The 16956-nt window shown below is 46.7% G+C and overlaps 1 protein-coding gene across 2 annotated transcripts in view; it reads left to right on the top strand.

Moving 5' to 3' along the window:
* CNOT7 (CCR4-NOT transcription complex subunit 7) overlaps nt 1-16956 on the top strand; it is a 200407-nt gene that overhangs the window by 71634 nt on the left and 111817 nt on the right. For both annotated transcript variants that reach the window (XM_086962589.1, XM_086962590.1), the window contains exon 3: nt 10935-11128. In XM_086962589.1, coding sequence (XP_086818715.1) covers nt 10935-11128 — 194 coding nt within the window. The remainder of the gene's footprint in view (nt 1-10934; nt 11129-16956) is intronic.

Here is a 16956-nt window from a genome sequence, read left to right on the forward strand (position 1 = left end):
GTTTATTTTGGACTTGCAGTTTATACTATCAGACTATAAACTGAGGTTTTCAACACTAGCTGCAGCTCCGAAACTAGGTTCAGTTCTCATCGAACTAACCTCTGTGCCTTCCACTCCCCGGGTGCAACCACCCCCGCTGCAAATAATAGACGATCCTCCACCTACAACTCCTATTATCCCTCAAGATACTTCGGCTGCTGAGCAAGGGGATGCGGTTCTTCCAGACCCGCACAGGGAGTGAGATAATTATATTATCCCTACACCTTCTCCTGATTCACCGGTTCCGGTGGATTCTCCTCAGGGGGATATTGGTGGTTTCCATAATTTGCTGGAAAGGGCGGCCAAGAGGTTTGACCTACCTATGCCTTTCGTGCAGACTGTTTCCTATATGATTTTAAGGAACCCTATAAAAAGACTGTAAGAACCATTCCTATTGTCAAGTCAAGTCAAAAGATTTATATAGCGCGCTACATACCCAGAGGGTCTCAAGGCGCTTGAAGAAGGGTGGGGAATTACTTATCGAATATCCAAGTTTTAAGTTGCTTTCTGAATGCTAGGTGGTTCTGAGTGAGGCGAAGGTGAGTGGGGAGTGAGTTCCAGGTTTTAGCAGCCAGGTAGGAGAAGGATCTACCCCCCATGGTGGTTTTGTTGATGCGAGGTACAGTAGCAAGGGCTTGGTTGGAGGATCGTAGCTGGCGGGAGGGGGTGTAGAAGGAAAGTCGTGTGTTGAGGCATTCGGGTCCAAGTTTGTAGAGTGCTTTGTGTGCGTGGGTTAGGAGGCGGAAAGTAATTCTCTTATTAACAGGGAGCCAGTGGAGGTTTTTCAAATGACCAGAGATGTGTTCTTTACGCGGGATGTCTAGTATGAGTCTGGCTGACGCGTTCTGGATGCGTTGGAGTTTTTTCTGGAGTTTAGCGGTGGTACCGGCGTAGAGGGTGTTTCCGTAGTCCAGGCGGCTCGTGACCAGTGCGTGGGTGACCGTTTTTCTAGTTTCGGTGGGGATCCAGCGAAATGTTTTTTTGAGCATGCGAAGAATATTGAAGCAGGATGATGAAACGGCGTTGACTTGTCTGTTCATAGAGAGTGAGGAGTCCAGGATGACGCCTAGGTTCCGTGCGTGGTCCTTCGGGATGGGTGCTTTTCCAAGGGCCTCTGGCCACCAAGAGTCATCCCAGGCGGAGGGGGAGGTACCTAGGATAAGGACTTCTGTTTTGTCAGAGTTCAGTTTTAGACAGCTGTGCTTCATCCACTCGGCTACTTCTTTCATTCCTTCATGTAGGTTGGTTTTGGCGGTGTTAGGGTCTTTGGTGAGTGATAGGATCAGTTGAGTGTCATCAGCGTAGGAGATGATGTTGAGGTTGTGTTGGCGTGCTATGGCCGCGAGGGGGCTCATGTATACGTTGAAGAGGGTGGGGCTGAGTGATGATCCTTGTGGCACGCCACAGATGACTTCAGTGGCTTCTGACTTGAATTGTGGGAGGCGGACTCTTTGGGTTCTTCCGGTGAGGAACGAGGTGATCCATTCCAGTGCCTTTCCTTGGATTCGGATGTTTCTGAGGCGCTGTAATAGGGTGCTATGACAGACTGTGTCGAAGGCTGCAGAGAGGTCGAGGAGGATGAGGGCGACTGTGTCTCCATTGTCCAGTAGGGTTCGAATGTCGTCTGTTGCTGCGATGAGGGCGGTTTCAGTGCTGTGTTTGGCTCGGAAGCCGGACTGTGAGGAGTCGAGGGATTTGTTGGTTTCGAGGAAGGCGGCGAGCTGGTTGTTGACAGCTTTCTCGATGACTTTGGCCGGGAATGGAAGGAGCGAGATGGGGCGGTAGTTTTTGAGTTCGGTGGGGTCAGCTGTGGGTTTTTTCAGAAGGGCGCTGAGTTCGGCGTGTTTCCAGCTTTCCGGGAAGGTGGCGGAGTTGAGGGAGCAGTTGATGACGTCTCGGAGGTGTGGTGCAATGATGGAGTCTGCTTTGTTGAAGATGTGGTGAGGGCAAGGGTCTGTGGGGGATCCTGAGTGGATGGAGTTCATTAAGCGGATGGTGTCTTCAGTGGAGATTGGGTTCCAGTCGTTAAGGATGTTCGAGGGGGGGTGAAGGTCCTGCAGAGGGTTGGGTGGGTTGGTCTTCGGGTCGGTTGTCGAAGCTGTTGTGGATGTCTGCGATTTTGTTGTGGAAGAATGAAGCTAGGGAGTCGCAAAGGGTTTGAGAGGGAGTGAAGTCGTTGGAGTTGGCAGTGGGGTTGGTAAACTCTTTGACGATGTTGAATAATTCCTTGCTGTTGTGGGCGTTGTTGTCTAGTCGATCTTTGAATGCCGCTTTCTTTGCAGTCCGGATCAGTTGGTGGTGTATGCGGGTGGCGTTTTTGAAGGCGTCCCTGGTGCTGGTGTTTGGGTCTTTTTTCCAGGCCTTCTCGAGGGAGCGACAGAGTTTCTTAGATTTCTTAAGATCATCGTTGAACCAGGAGGCGTTTTTGCTGCCTAGTTTAATTTGACGTTTTTTCAACGGTGCTAGTAGGTCGGCGCTGTTGGAAAGCCATTGGGTGAGGTTAATGGCTGCTTGGTCGGGGTTTGAGGAGTGGGCAGGGGGGTTTTGAAGAAGCGATGAGGAGATCTGGTCGATGGTGATTTTGTTCCAGTTTCTACGCAGAGTAGGTTGAGGATGGTTGTGGGTTGTGGTCTTATTGTAGATAAAGTGAACGCAGCTGTGGTCCGTCCAAAGGAGAGCTGTGGTGTGACTGAAGGAGACATGTTTGCTGGAGGTGAAGATAGGGTCGAGTGTGTGACCTGCAATGTGGGTGGGGGTAGTGACAAGTTGTTTGAGTCCAAGGTTGGCGAGATTGTCCAGAAGGGTGGTGGCGTTGTTGTCATGGTTCTTTTTCCAGGTGAAAGTTGAGGTCTCCCAAAAGAATGTATTCCTCGGAGGGGAGGGCGTGTGGGGTGATAAAGTCAGTGATGTCGTCACTGAATTGTGCACGGGGTCCTGGAGGCCGGTAGAGGAGGGTGCCTCTAAGTGTGGTCGTGGGGTCGGTGAGGATCTGGAAGTGAAGGTGCTCGGCGCTAGCGAGGTTGACGTCTGAGCTGGTTGAGATGCGGATGGAATTCTTATGGACGATAGCGATGCCTCCTCCTGTTTGGTCGATGCGGTCCTTACGGATGATCTTGTAACCTTCCGGGATGGCAATGGTGATGTCTGGGGCTGATGAGGCGTTCATCCGTGTTTCTGTTAGGAAGGCGACGTCCGGAGAGATGGTGTCTAGTAGATTCCAGAGGTCGATGGCGTGCCTGTGGACCGAGCGGGTGTTGAGCAGGATGCATTTTAGGTGGTTGGTGTCAGATAGCTGTTTTGTGTTCGTGGATGAGGAGTTGTTCTTGTTGCCGTCGAACTTGCAGGAGTTGCAAGAGAAGGGTCCATGGGTGTGTCCAGGAGCGGCTTGGACGCAGTTGGAGAGACGGCTGGTGTTTAGGGCTAAGAGGGTGGAGGCATCGTATGTAATGCGGGTGGGGTGGGTGGTGCGAGGGCCAGGGGGTCTGGCGCTGGGCGCGGTCCAGGCGCGGACGGGCGTAGACGGGGCTTACCTTTGGCGCACCTTCGGCGCAGCCGTAGCGCGTGGACGCTGCGCGTTTGTTCATCTGCTTTAAATGGAGAGTGGAGGGGGGCGGAGCGTGGGAGGGGCAGCTGGGAGGCGTGAGCGAGGTGGAGGGAGGGCTCTGGTCAACAAGGAAAATGGCCGCAACAACAACAAACAAGGAGCAATGGGGCGCTATGAGGGCAAATAAAGTTACAGGAACTGTCGCAGTGGGAGCGGGTTCAAGCGCGGAGACAAAGCGCTATGCTAATAGTGATACAATCTCGGGTAATGCACAGCCAAAACAATTACAGGTAATGCACAGCAAGTACACACAATCAAAGCGCTGTGGAAATGAACAAGCAAAGGTGCGCGCTAGCGGGATTGCAGAGGCAGAGATCAGCGCTACGATACCACAAGTTATGGGTGAAGGAGGGAGCGAGGACCCCAGCTACGGTGATCCCGGTGCTTCCTCAATTGGAGAAGATATATAAAGCACCAAAGGATAGCCCGGCCTGCCTAGTGAGTCAGCCGAAACCAGACTAGAGTCTTATCGCAGGCAGCGCAGCGGAAGTCTAAAAATCCGGCAGCTCCTCTGACTACACCTCCGGACAAGGAAGCTAGACGTCTGGACAATGCGGGCAAGAGATTCTCCTCTGTGTGGCCTCCTAGTCAAAGCAGCTAACGCTTTAGCGATTCTGGGCCGCTACGACCGCCAGATGTGGTGTTATCTTTCTCATTACTTGATCAACTACCTGAGGACCGTAAAACGGAAGCTAAAAAGATTCTCCTGGAAGGAGAGAGGGCCTCCTCTGAGGATATTGATTTTGCAGTGGATATTGCCACAACCGCTTTTCGTTTCTTGGCAGGAGCAGCGGTCCTACGTCACTAGGGTTGCCTTCGGGCTACCTTCTTTAGACCAGAGGTCCAGAACAAGATCTTATACCTTCCATTCGATGGAGAAGCGCTCTTCGGAAAACATGTGGCTGACTCTCCAAGACATAAAGGATACAGACACGGCAAAGTCGCTGTGGGCGCTTCAATATCGCCAGGTTCCTTTTCGCGGAGCGAGGGGTAGAGGGCTTACTTCATATAGAAGAGGGTACCAACCAGCAATATGGGTACTCATCTGCTTCATAGTCCTACCATTCGCAGTATAATCCGCCACAAGGTCAGTCAGCGACCTATTAAAAATCAACCCCTAGAGGCAGAGCAGTACGTCAGGGGAAGGATTCTTTGAGAAGTCCATAGCGGATTGCAGGCTCTGACTACTGTTCCTACCCCTCATCAAACACTTTTAGGGGGCAGGATTTCTCTTTACTTCCAAAATTGACAACAAATACCCTCAGATCATTGGGTGCTCAGCATTGTTCAATTTGGCCATACGTTTGAGTTTGTTCATCCTCCTTCAAACACCCCTCCTCGTGCCCACTTAACAAAACATCTTCATCTCCTGCGCCTAGAAGACCATCAGATGTTGCTAAAAGATACAATAGAACCAGTCCCTTCATCCCAAAGAAAAAATGGATTCTACTCTCTGTTCTTTCTGGTTCGAAAGACTGTCGAAAAATAGTGCCCGATTCTGGATCTCTGGGAGCTCAATACCCATCTCATAAAGTAACCTTTCCGAATGATCTCCTTATAGGACACTCTTCCAAATTCAGGAGATTTCATGGCCACGTTGGACCTAGAGGACTCATACTATCAAGTCCCCATTCATCCATCGCACAGGAAGTTCCTTTGCTTTACAGTAGCCAAGGTTCACTTTCAATTCAAGGTCCTCCCTTTCGGCCTCAGATCGGCCCCAAGAATCTTTACGAAAATTCTGGCTCTGATAGCGGCTTTCCTCAGACGACAAAAGCACCAGGTGTTCCCTTACCTGGATGACTGGCTGCTAAATAACCACTCCAAAGCCTAAGCCAGTCTTACCCTCAACAGGGAGAATTCAAACTTGTCTGTCCAAGAATATCAATTTCCTAGGAGCCATGTTGGACACATCCCTGAACAGGGCATTTCCGTCACTGGAAAGGCAAACCAAACTGGTCTCTATGGCCTGCTTACTCATAAAAAGGAAACTTTCAGTTCACCTCTATAAGTCCCTTCTGAGATCCATTTCGTCCTGCATTCCTCTAATACCCCACTGCAGGCTACGAATGTGTCCTCTCCAGGATCAACTGGACTTTAAGTGGCATCAGTCGCAAGGATCTTTTCGAGGACATAATCATGGTCACTACACCTCTGAAAGAAGCCGCTTCATGGTTGATTCGCAGGGAGAACATTTTCCAAGATCTATCCTTCTTGGTTACCCCAGCTCCTCGGATAATCACGACAGATGCATCCCTGGAGGGTTGGGGAGCGGTCTTACAGGACCTCCAGATAAGTGGTCGATGGCAACAGCATAGTCTTCTTCTCCACATCAGTCTGCTAGAACTCAGAGCCATTCGCCTAGCCCTGCAGGCATTTCTTGAGAGAATAAAAGCTTCATCGGTTCTGATAAGAACAGACAATACCACAGCCATGCATTATGTCAACAAACAGGGCGACACAAGATCCTGTCTGTGGAAGCTCAGGGTATATGGGAATGGGCGATCCTTCATGGCGTCTCTCTGAAAGTGGAGCAAATTCCAGGGAATCTCAACAAGACGGCAGATACGCTAAGCAGGCTGAAGTCAGTCTGCCACGAGTGAGAGCTGGAGCAGAGGACACTGAACGACGTCTTTCGACTGTGGGGCAAACCGTCCATGGATCTGTTTGCGACACCGGAAAACAAGATATGCTGGTACTTCGCAGGCTGGCATCACCATCCGGGACCATGGGGCAGTGCGTTTTCGATGGCATGGTCAGGCGCATTTGTATACTTTTTTATTTATTTCCACCGCCCCCCCTTCCCCCCCCCCCCCCCATTCCTCTTCTCCCGAAGCTTCTCTGGAAATTAGAGGCTGAACCCTGCAAAATGATTTTCATAGCGCCCTCCTGGCCTCGCCAGTTCTGGTAAACAAAGCTTCTTCTGTCAGTACAGCGTCCGATTCCTTTGGATCCTGTCCCGTTAATACTGACAATGTCCCAAGGCCAGATACTACATCCGGATCCCAAATCCCTGCAATTATCAGCATGGCTCCTGAGCACAGAGTTTCTCAACCTAACGCTGTTGGCAGAATGTAGAGAAATCCTTTCCCAAGCTCGCGCTCAGAGTACAAACAAGACTTACTGCATGAAGTGGGAAAGATTTTGTCACTGGTGCCGAGAATCGGGAGTTGATGCATTCTCTTCTTCTGCCCATGAAATCCTGCCTTACATCCTGTCTTTGGCTAAAGTAGGCCTGGCTCATGCTTCCATTAAGATTCACCTCTCGGCCATCTCGCGTTACAGGAGAACAACTTTGGGCCCTTCTCTTTGGTCAGCAAGAATAATTAAACAATTTATGAAGGGGTTTTTTCAAGTCTTCCCTCCGGTTAAGCCTCCTCCACCATTGTGGCAAATTAACGTGGTCTTGGCTCATCTCATGAAACATTCCTTCGAGACGATTCATAAGGCGGACTTGACATTCCTGTCATGGAAGATGGATCTTCTGCTGGCTCTTACATCGGCTAGAAGGGTTAGCGAATTGCAAGCACTCGCTATCCAGGAGCCTTTTCTGCTGTTCAAAAATGGCACGGTAGTGCTCTGCACTAACCCGAAGTTCATCCCCCAAGGTGCCTTTGGATTTTCACTCATACGAACCAGTGGTTCTTAAGACTTTTTCCCTAGACCTACAACCCCAGCGGAGAGGTCACTTAATTTATTAGACATTCAGTGTTGCTTAAAATTCTATCTCCAAAGGATTAAACACTTTAGGAAGTCACCTCAACTCTTTGTGGCTTACAGTGCTCCACGTAAGGGTTTTCCCCTTTCTAAACAAGGAATTGCACCTTGGATTGCCAGATCTATCCAGTATTGTCATCAATTCGCTGGGAAACACATTCAGGATAGCTCGTGCTCACTCCACGAGGATGCAGTCTCTTCTTCCACAGCCCTCTTTGCGGGGGTACCTATCCGGCACATCTGAAGAGCAGCTACCTAGAAGAGTATCCATACCTTTACCAGACATTACTGCTTGGATTCTTCATTGCATAGTGACACTGTAGTGGGAAAAGCAGTCCTGGAGAACCTGTTTCAGTAGCAGTGATCTTTCCCAATCGTCCCTCCTTCCCTTCTCTTTCCTAAGATTTTTGCACATTATTTGATACATGTGCTGTTTCTGTATATTTTCTGTGGGCTTGTAAACTGTGATGATGCCTCTTGTTGTTTCTCTACTTCTTAAAATTTTCCGTTGGGTTACACTTAATGTAGTCTTGATATCTTATGAAATTTGAATTGAGGAAATGTTTAATTTCTCTAATTTTCTGTACATGATTTATGGTTGCTCAAAATAATGACAAAAATGTGCTCATTACTGCTAGCTACTCTGATTCAAGCATGTGCATCTATGAAAGTTCCAATACTGGAGTAAGAAAACAAGTTATTTCCCTGTAACTTTAGTTCTCCAGTATTGGAAACGTTCATAGATTCACATGCGACCCACCCTCCTCCACTGGGAAAGCTCGACCTTCTGCAAGTATTTGGTTACCCTATGGCACTACGGCAACAAAAATCTGAAGGTTGAGATTCTCTCAGAAGGGTTCCAAGGGGTAAGGCTGATCTGATTGGTTGCTGATTTTATTTGGTCTCTTTTATAAAAAGAGGTGGATATGTTACAAAACTGGAATGGGCCTAGGCCTGGTTTCTAGCTTGTGATAGATTTGCATTGCTATTTTTAGATACCGGGGACTCCCATCTCGACGACCGGGAATGATTCAAGCATGTGAATCTATGAAACTTTCCAATACTGGAGAACTAAAGTTACAGGTAAGTAACTTGTTTTCCTTCTCATCAAAGTGTGCTTGATACATAAAGTGTCTTTATTGCCTACTGTGGGCACACTGTGTAGGAATAGTGTACTCTCCATTCGGATGAAAAGTCTGCCTTATCTCTCATTCCCACCTCTAACCTGGTTTTGAGTATTTTGGAAGCCTGCTGTGGTGGATTGCTCTCCTATTTAATGTTCTATACTTCTCAAGATTTTGTATCGAGTTAAAGCCTGTGGTTAATATAGTGTCCTCTTCTACTAATGTTTCTGCAGTATATGAAATATTCATCAAGAATACCTACCATGTCATGAGTGTTGGGTTTCATAAAGGTATATTTTGTATCTTTGTCGAGACAGTGCCCTTCAACTCTGACGTGGGTTTTTGTCGGTGACAGTGCAGGTTTTGCGTCCAGATAAATCCTGATAAATGTATGGAAAGGCCTTGTGTTGAAATGTCTCTTAATCTTTAAAGTTGGGTCTTCAGCAAGCATGTCACAGCAGTCCCTCCTCCAGTATCTGCTCCAGTACATGATTTCTTTTGACCATAGAATGTACCTCCTTCACACTGATGATCAGGATTGTAAGAGGAACGTCCTTTAGAAAGAAGCCGGACTCATGCTGTGTCTTTGCAGCACGATCAATAGAACGAACGCATTGTTACTGCACATTTGTTCATCAGACAAGTCGTTGCAGCGACTTGCGTGAGGGGGCGCATTGGTGAAATGGTGTTGGATGTTAAGTCCAACACCATCCCTACTGTTACACAGACTGGAGTTGGAATAGTAAATGTTACTATTCCAAAGTTCAGCGTGCTAAAGTCATGCGGGAGTCTGTCATACATTCGCATTGTAAACCTTATCAGTGTGGGTTCTTTTTTGTTCAACCACATGACTTTGTCGGCGGAATTTCTTTCATGATTGTACTTGGACTTTCAATAGGCACCTAATTGTGTCCTCTATATCCTCAGTATTTCTACTTTTATCCTTTACTATTAGATTTTTACGCCATGGTTTTTTCCAGCTTCACCCTGACTGGTACTTGCTAACACATTTATTTTGAGCCCGATTTCAATCTGAGTGATGTCCATAATTGTAGTTATTAGTACCTTCTGTTTTCATAGGATGGCACGTTATATATTTGCATCCCCCTAATAATCTGCTGCAAGGAAATGGTGTGAGTTAAGCTTGATATTTTTTCATCTCATTCATCCCTACTCACAATGAATTACCAACATTTATTTGTTTATTTAAATTTGTATTTTTACCAATTTTTCGGAGCATTACTCAAAGTAATCATTCCTACATTTTCTGGGCTATGCTTTACTGGAATACAATTGCCCACCTCACATTCATTACCTTAAATGAGTTGCTGATACATGAAAGTATTCGAAAGCCTTTACAGTTTTAGATCTTGAACTGTCCTCCTTCATGTACCCTTATTCATTTCTAAGAATAAACAAGTTGCAGAGAGGGCTCAAAATTTAGTGCAAGAGTATACCCAGAATATCTAAAATGAGGAACAACACAATCAAACAAATGTTCATCTCTAATGTCTTCTGATCCCTGTTACACTCACATTGTGCATAGGAAGGCCACGTTACAAACTGCACTAGCACCTCAGTCCCTTATAGACTGCATTCTTTTTATGAAATTAATGAAAATAGATGAGTGTCTGAGTTAATGGAAATTCAGACATAGATGATAACCCGCCAAAAAACACATTCCCTGCCCTTTAGGTTCAAGTAGGCCCTTGTAGAAATGTCTGATATTGGCCAGACTTTCTCAAGCTGGCATCCAATCCCACCTCACACTGCACTAGGGCTCAAGCCAGGCAGAAAGATATAAGTTTACATAGTCTGTAGTCAGTCAGTAAAACTGCTTTGAGGTGCCCAAAAAGGTTTTGTCTGTATGCCTTGTGACTTAACTTCCCAACGTCATGTCTTGCCCACAATCTCAATCAAATCCTATATTATCCATATCGTCCCAACACCTGCAAGTATCTCCATTCACCTTCGCTGAAGTAGCATAACACAAGAACATTTCCTCGTCCTCTGTTGCCAGGGGAACCAGTGGCAAAGCACATGCCCCAGCCATCATCTCCAGAACGTCCCATGTTCAAGGGGAAATTAATGCGCATAATGTGGACATTGTACTTTGTGGTAAATATTTATACTAGTGTAATCTATTCAAAAAGTATGATAGCTGCAGTTCCTGAATCTTCAGTTCAATGAGTGCCCTATACTGTTTCTCTTATTGTTCCATTGTAAAGGGATCTTTCAATTCTTAAGCATTGTTGCCTCATCAAAATGCATTCAGGGTGCAAGCGTCTGTCTTCTTAGCTTGCCATGTGTTGATAGGTTGATACAGGAGTGACTGTGCTTGCTATAATTCCGTTTTTCTACTGGGCATTTTTAAGAGTAGAAAATCTGAGCTACACGGTCTTTGTGAATCGTATAGCTAATTGAGAAAAAAAACTTTTTATATTTTCCAGGATACAGAGTTCCCAGGTGTTGTTGCCCGACCAATTGGAGAATTCCGAAGCAATGCCGATTATCAATATCAGCTTCTGCGCTGTAACGTGGACTTACTGAAAATAATACAGCTAGGGCTTACATTCATGAATGAGCAAGAGGAATATCCCCCAGGAACCTCAACGTGGCAGTTTAATTTTAAATTTAATTTAACGTAAGTGGCATTGTATAACTAAAGTGATTTATTTTTGAAGATCTAATTTGGGACATTCAGGTCCGCCATTGTGAATACATAAACTGTTAATTATGTTATTTTAAAAGGATGATCTATTTGGTTTCTTAGTTTTTTAAATCATGCAAGACTACAGGCATTTTCTGTTGAGTTTTGAGACGGGCTGAGAGAAAGGGGCAATAAAAAAGGGGCCACTGTACACTTGAGCATCATTTCACCTTTATTGCTGTATATTGACACACATGCGTTAATATTCTGTAAAGTGCTTTACAGAACACCCTGAATATGTGAACCATATCACTGGCATTACCGGATCACATCTACTATTAAATATTGATTTTCGTCTATGGGTCTGTGGTGTTCGGTTGGTTTTAAGGTTATTTAGGCCCTTTAAGTCCATATCTACTCTACTACCTTTTATCTGCTGTATAAACTTATTTTATGCTTCAAGATCTTTTTGAATAGAGTATACTTGTGTGTTGATGCGCTCCTATGTTAAAGACTCAGATTGTTCTGCAAGAAAGATGTAGTATAATATTCCAGACCAGGTTTGTTAGTTGTTCCGATGGAAATAAACTTGGGGTAATACAATTCACCTGTAGTACTGTGCACAGTAATATTTTGCAGGTATACCTCAAGGCTTGAAAAATCCACTCGCCAGCTCGCTATGGCGAGCCACATTTAATCAGGATGAACTATGTTTAGGGCCTACTAGCCCTTTCTGGCAGCTGAAAATCCTCTAACTTCAGTCACAATAAGAAAAGTAAATGTAGGAAGACAAACTGACTTTTGACCTCTGTCTCTGAAAGCGGAGCAAATGTGACAAGATAGCTAGATTTAATGGCATCTTTATTGCTCACAAATTGCATGAGTAATAAGGATGCCTTTAAATCTTGTTATCTTGTCACATTTGCTCGCTTTCAGATTGTTTTCCAACATTTACTTTTCTTTCTATGACTCAAGTTAGAAGATTTTGTAAAGTTAACTGTGTGAAAATTTCATTGATACCAGTTCACAGGTCAAGTACTTTACAGTTGGGTCAAGTAAGTTTTTCAAGTTACTAGACCTGCAGGTCTAGTAAAATTTTAATGATTTTTCGAGCCCTGTACCTTGACTAAATGGAGTACTAAGAATTGACAATATACCACCTAATTTTGTTTTTGCCTTGATGGGCTTCAGTTTGAGACATCTAAAAACATCTTCCAGGATCAACTGTTTTTAGGGCTCGCGCCCTGCTTCGCAGCGCATTTTGTAATCTAAAAACGGGGTTTGTAGGCTGCCCTAGGAATCACACATGCTTCTGCGTGTGCTTTTCCTTCTGTTGGCAGCTATTGGCCTTTGTGTGCGTCTTTTAATGAAAGACTGCACGCAGTAGGCCACAGGCGGGCGCATTGCTCCACCCATGGCCTATTGGTGTCTATTACGCGCTTGGTGTGCGTAATAGACACCAATAGGTTGTCGCGTGTGTCGCAGTGGCGTGCGCGCACCGTTCGCGGGCTTGTTTTTTTTTGTTTTTTTTACAATAGCGATGCTGAAAGCGATCTCCAGATTTAAGGTGCTAGCACAATCTGTGCAAAGAGGTAGCTACAATCTGTGCATGGGAGCAGCCAGCTTCACAATTGATCGGCAGGTTTAATTCGTGTGCTTGGGTTACACTTCCGTTTCCTAATCCACCTACCTCCTCAGCCTGCTTGAATGCAGGATTTACTTTTGCTACTGCATCTGCTTGCACACACTTCATACACACGGCGAGGGTTCTCGCATGACCGTCATCAGCGGCGCGTGCAGCCTGACCAAACGAGAGCTCGTTCCCTGCTCCGGGTGTGCCGTCTGAGGCAGGCGTGTGCAGCAACTGAGTGTACCCCCGGGTGCAGCAAGAGCAGTGGCACCGGGCCCGATTATTGCTCTATTTTACAATTCAACTACAGCAGCTGGGGGGAGGGGACATTCCCTTCCGTGCACTAGTGTTTATGACACACGGGTCACGCCACTGCCGGGTATAGCTCTGCCGTCTTAAAGCAACACCATATACAATCTATGTACGGGACAGTGCTGCTGCCTCGGGTGTCAGTGAGCGAAATCGGTGGTGTTGATGGGGGTGTAGGTGGGCTAGGGTCGCTCTGCTATCTAAGACACCCGCCTGCTCGATCAAGCACGTTTCACTTTAAGGGCATAGCTTATAGCTTTCTTGTTAAATATTTAAAAAGCGTGGACGCCATCTGGGTGAATTTTAGCGCTAACTTTCCTCCAGAAGGAGAAGGCGGGCAGAATCTATGTACGTGCGAGGGACTGCTTAGCTGTATGGGGCCATCTGTGGGAATTTTAAGGGCTCTCGGATGAACGGATCTTCAGCCTGCACCATCTATGTGCTGCCAGGGAACGCCCTCCTGCTATACGCTTCTGTGTTTTACCATTAGGCGCTCTCCACACACCGTCTGTGGCATGTGGACAGTGAGAGACAGCTCTGCTGTCCTGTGTATATGTAACCAATATCACCTGTATGGTGCAGCTGGTGGTCTTGAGAGGCTGTTTTAAACTCCCCAAAGTAGACGAGCAAAGCTCTTCACTATAGCACACTAAAGCGCGTAAGCGTGCAATCTTCCCGTAAGGCGCACTGATGCCCTGCTCTCGGTGATTCGATTTTTATTTGTATTATGCTTCTAAACTTTAAGACGGTTTTAAGATAAGCGAAGTCTTAAAAGCCTTGTCAGGGTATCGGAAGCGCTATATAAATACAATTGACAATTACAATAGTGATTATTTACACAACAACGAATTGAAAAAAAAAGTTACACCCAGGACATTTTAAAGAAGAAAGAAAAGCTTCAAAGGCGGATATACCAAAACAGAGACTCCACCTTATCATAGCATCTGTGTGCGTCAAGGACACTTCTTTGCCTCCCAGACAGTTCTTACATCCGCTGTCATATACTACGTCCATCAGGTAGATTTGTGATTCAGATGTCATAACCTGTCCTTACAGAGCCTGCTTTAAAGCGCCTCTTGCCGCTATGCCGATGCGGAACGTCACTTTATCTTCAATGTTTCCATTCGAGGCGTGACAAACTCCCCCGCTTCTAGGCGCTGCAGCAAAGAACGCAACACTCTATCCTAGCAATATTTCACTTGCCATCTTCTCAACACTAGTTTTTTTAACAATGAACCCTTAAATCACAACTTGCTGTAACTTCTGCTCCAGATTTTCAGAACATTGCCACTTTGCCACGTTAGAAATTTCATTCTCCCTCTGGCTGCCTCTTAGTATGCTCTGGTGTAAATGCTGTGTTTCTTACCTGCTCTGTGGTGCCCTGGGTGTCCTGATGCCGCTAGCAGCCTCGCTGTGTCCAGGGCGCAGCAGCAGCTGAGACACCGGGCTCAGACAGCACCACCTGGACTGGTGCGGAGTGCAGAACTGTGCTGCCAGCCTCAAGCGCCCGCACAAGCTGCACTGCACCGCTTCTCCCCTAGGGGGAGACGAAGGCCACTTAACGCGTGCACTGCCAGGCGCCTGCAGACGGAGATATTTCAGTGTTTGCCACCAAAGCCCCCGGGGCCACTATGCACCAATTTACAGAGGAAATGTTCACACCTTTGTGTGTCCCAGCGTTCGCAAAACATCTGCTGCCCTGAGGGTGCAACTAAGTCAAGAAACTCAAGGCAGTGATAAGGACCCGTGTTTTAACCCCGGCACTCGGGAACAAGACTACAGGATAAACTCTTGACCCTGCCCACAGGAGACTTGGCCTTTCATCCCGGCACTTGATCGACACATTGTGTGAACCTGGGCACACCACTTTTCCTCCTGCAAATGCAACTATAAACATGTGCAATTGTAAGCTTCTAAAAATAACTGTACAGTGACCAGTCCCAATCACCTCCTTACAACTCACCGCAAAATCCCGTTCCTGTAAGAGCAAAAGCCACAGACCACCCGAACTCCGAGTTACTTAGAAGAGTGCGCGAAGGGTGGTCGTGACCTATTGCGCCTTGCCAAGGCATGTGCCCCCTCGAAGCGCTGCTAACGGCAGACCTGAGGGGTTGCTGTACAGGGTCGGATTGGGATCACAATTCGGCCCGGGCACTGACGAAAAAAGTGGCCCATATTTAAGGGGCGTGGCCCACATTCAAGGGGCGTGCCCTTTCATGAAACACCATTTGCACAGACAAGGAATGAAAGTGGGAGGATACTGTTCTTGCACAGGACACAGGGCCAAGGTGACAATGGCCTACATGCTGAGCAACTAAAAAAAATAGCAAGGCCCCTTTTTGTCACAAAATTATTCCAGCCCTCCAGCACAGGAGCACCTGAAAAGCAGCAAAGCCCCTGCTATTACTAACCTACTTAGCCCTCCCCAGACCTTCAGCTCAGGAGCACTTGAACAGAGGTAAGGCCCCTGCAATTAGTACATTAATCAACCCTCCAGGCCTTGGGAAAATGTCCTGGCAGGGGAGCACAAAACACAGCTTTCTGGGTCATCCAAGGTAGCCAGGTAGCCAGGGGGGAGGCTGAGGTGAAGCTGGTGCATGGGAAGTGCCTTCCCAGTGTGTTCTGGCAGTTTGAGTATTTACCATTTACTGTAGTATTACCCTTGTACCTGTGTATGGTACCCTTTTGTAACTTGCACACGTCACTTTTCTCTTGTAACACACTGTTTGCTACCTCTCATTTTTGTTTGCTTTAGATACTTGCACAAGTGCCACCATTGCCTACATAACGTTTGTTCTTGTGCTGGAGTTTCTGCCATTAATTGCAGTATTATACCTCTACTTGTATTTTGTACGCTTTTGTAACCTGCACACATATCACTTTTTCCTCCTGTAATGTATCGTTTGCTCCTCTTGTATTTTGGTTGCTCACTATTGTCACTTTTGATTCATGTAACTTAACGTTTGCTTTTGTAATTTGTCCACTTATAATTTTCTCCTCATGTATTATTGCTGTTCCTAGTGTGAAGCGCTCTGACACCTTCGGGTAAAGTCCGCGCTATATAAAATCACATAAATAAATAAATAAAACAAAAAAATTCCAAACATCACCTGGCCCCCACAGCAAGACCCATTCTTCCTCGCCCACTATGCCCTGAATGTGAAGGGCTATGGGCGAGGTGCTAAGACTAACAACGTTTCTGGGCTGCATGGGCGCCAGGGGGCCGAGGTGCAAATGGCTCAAAGGTCTGAGAAACACCTGGCCCCCAGGGAGGCCGATTATTGCAAACAATCACCCCTGCCCAGCCTCAGCCTGATTGCTTGGCAGGGCAGGGGTGAAGGAGAGGCCACAGCTGACAATCGCTGTCTGGCCGCACAGCGAGGCTGCTTTCATTTTCTGTGTCTCTGTCTCCGTGCACTCTGTGGGCCGGTTTTTTTTCTCCCCTTTCCTAGTCCACTCTCTGTGGACTGGGACAGGGGAGAAAAAAAACGGCCCACAGAGGGCACTGAGGCACCGGCCCTTCGGCCCATTCCCGAATGCCCGCCTTGCCAATCCGCCCCTGTTGCTGTACTATCCAGTGTCTCATGTCCGTGACGCTTCTGCTACAATAGCATTGCAATCGTTGCTATACGGGACTCAAATAACCGATCTATTAAAACAGAGGCAGACTTGTCCAGAATAACTGTTTTCTCACTCATCTAGAATGTGTAATCGTATGATAAGCGCTGTTTACGGCTATGCTCACAAAAGGTGATGCTGTGGCCACACTACTGAGCCGCACCAAGTTGCAACAAGCATTTACAATGCAATAGGTCTCGCATTATTAACGTTTGAGCTATTGGCATTGCTAAAGAATGCAACACCAATAGCCCAAACTTAAATA

Source organism: Lissotriton vulgaris, chromosome 3_1 (genome assembly GCF_964263255.1).
Source record: "Lissotriton vulgaris chromosome 3_1, aLisVul1.2, whole genome shotgun sequence".
Taxonomy (NCBI): domain Eukaryota; kingdom Metazoa; phylum Chordata; class Amphibia; order Caudata; family Salamandridae; genus Lissotriton; species Lissotriton vulgaris.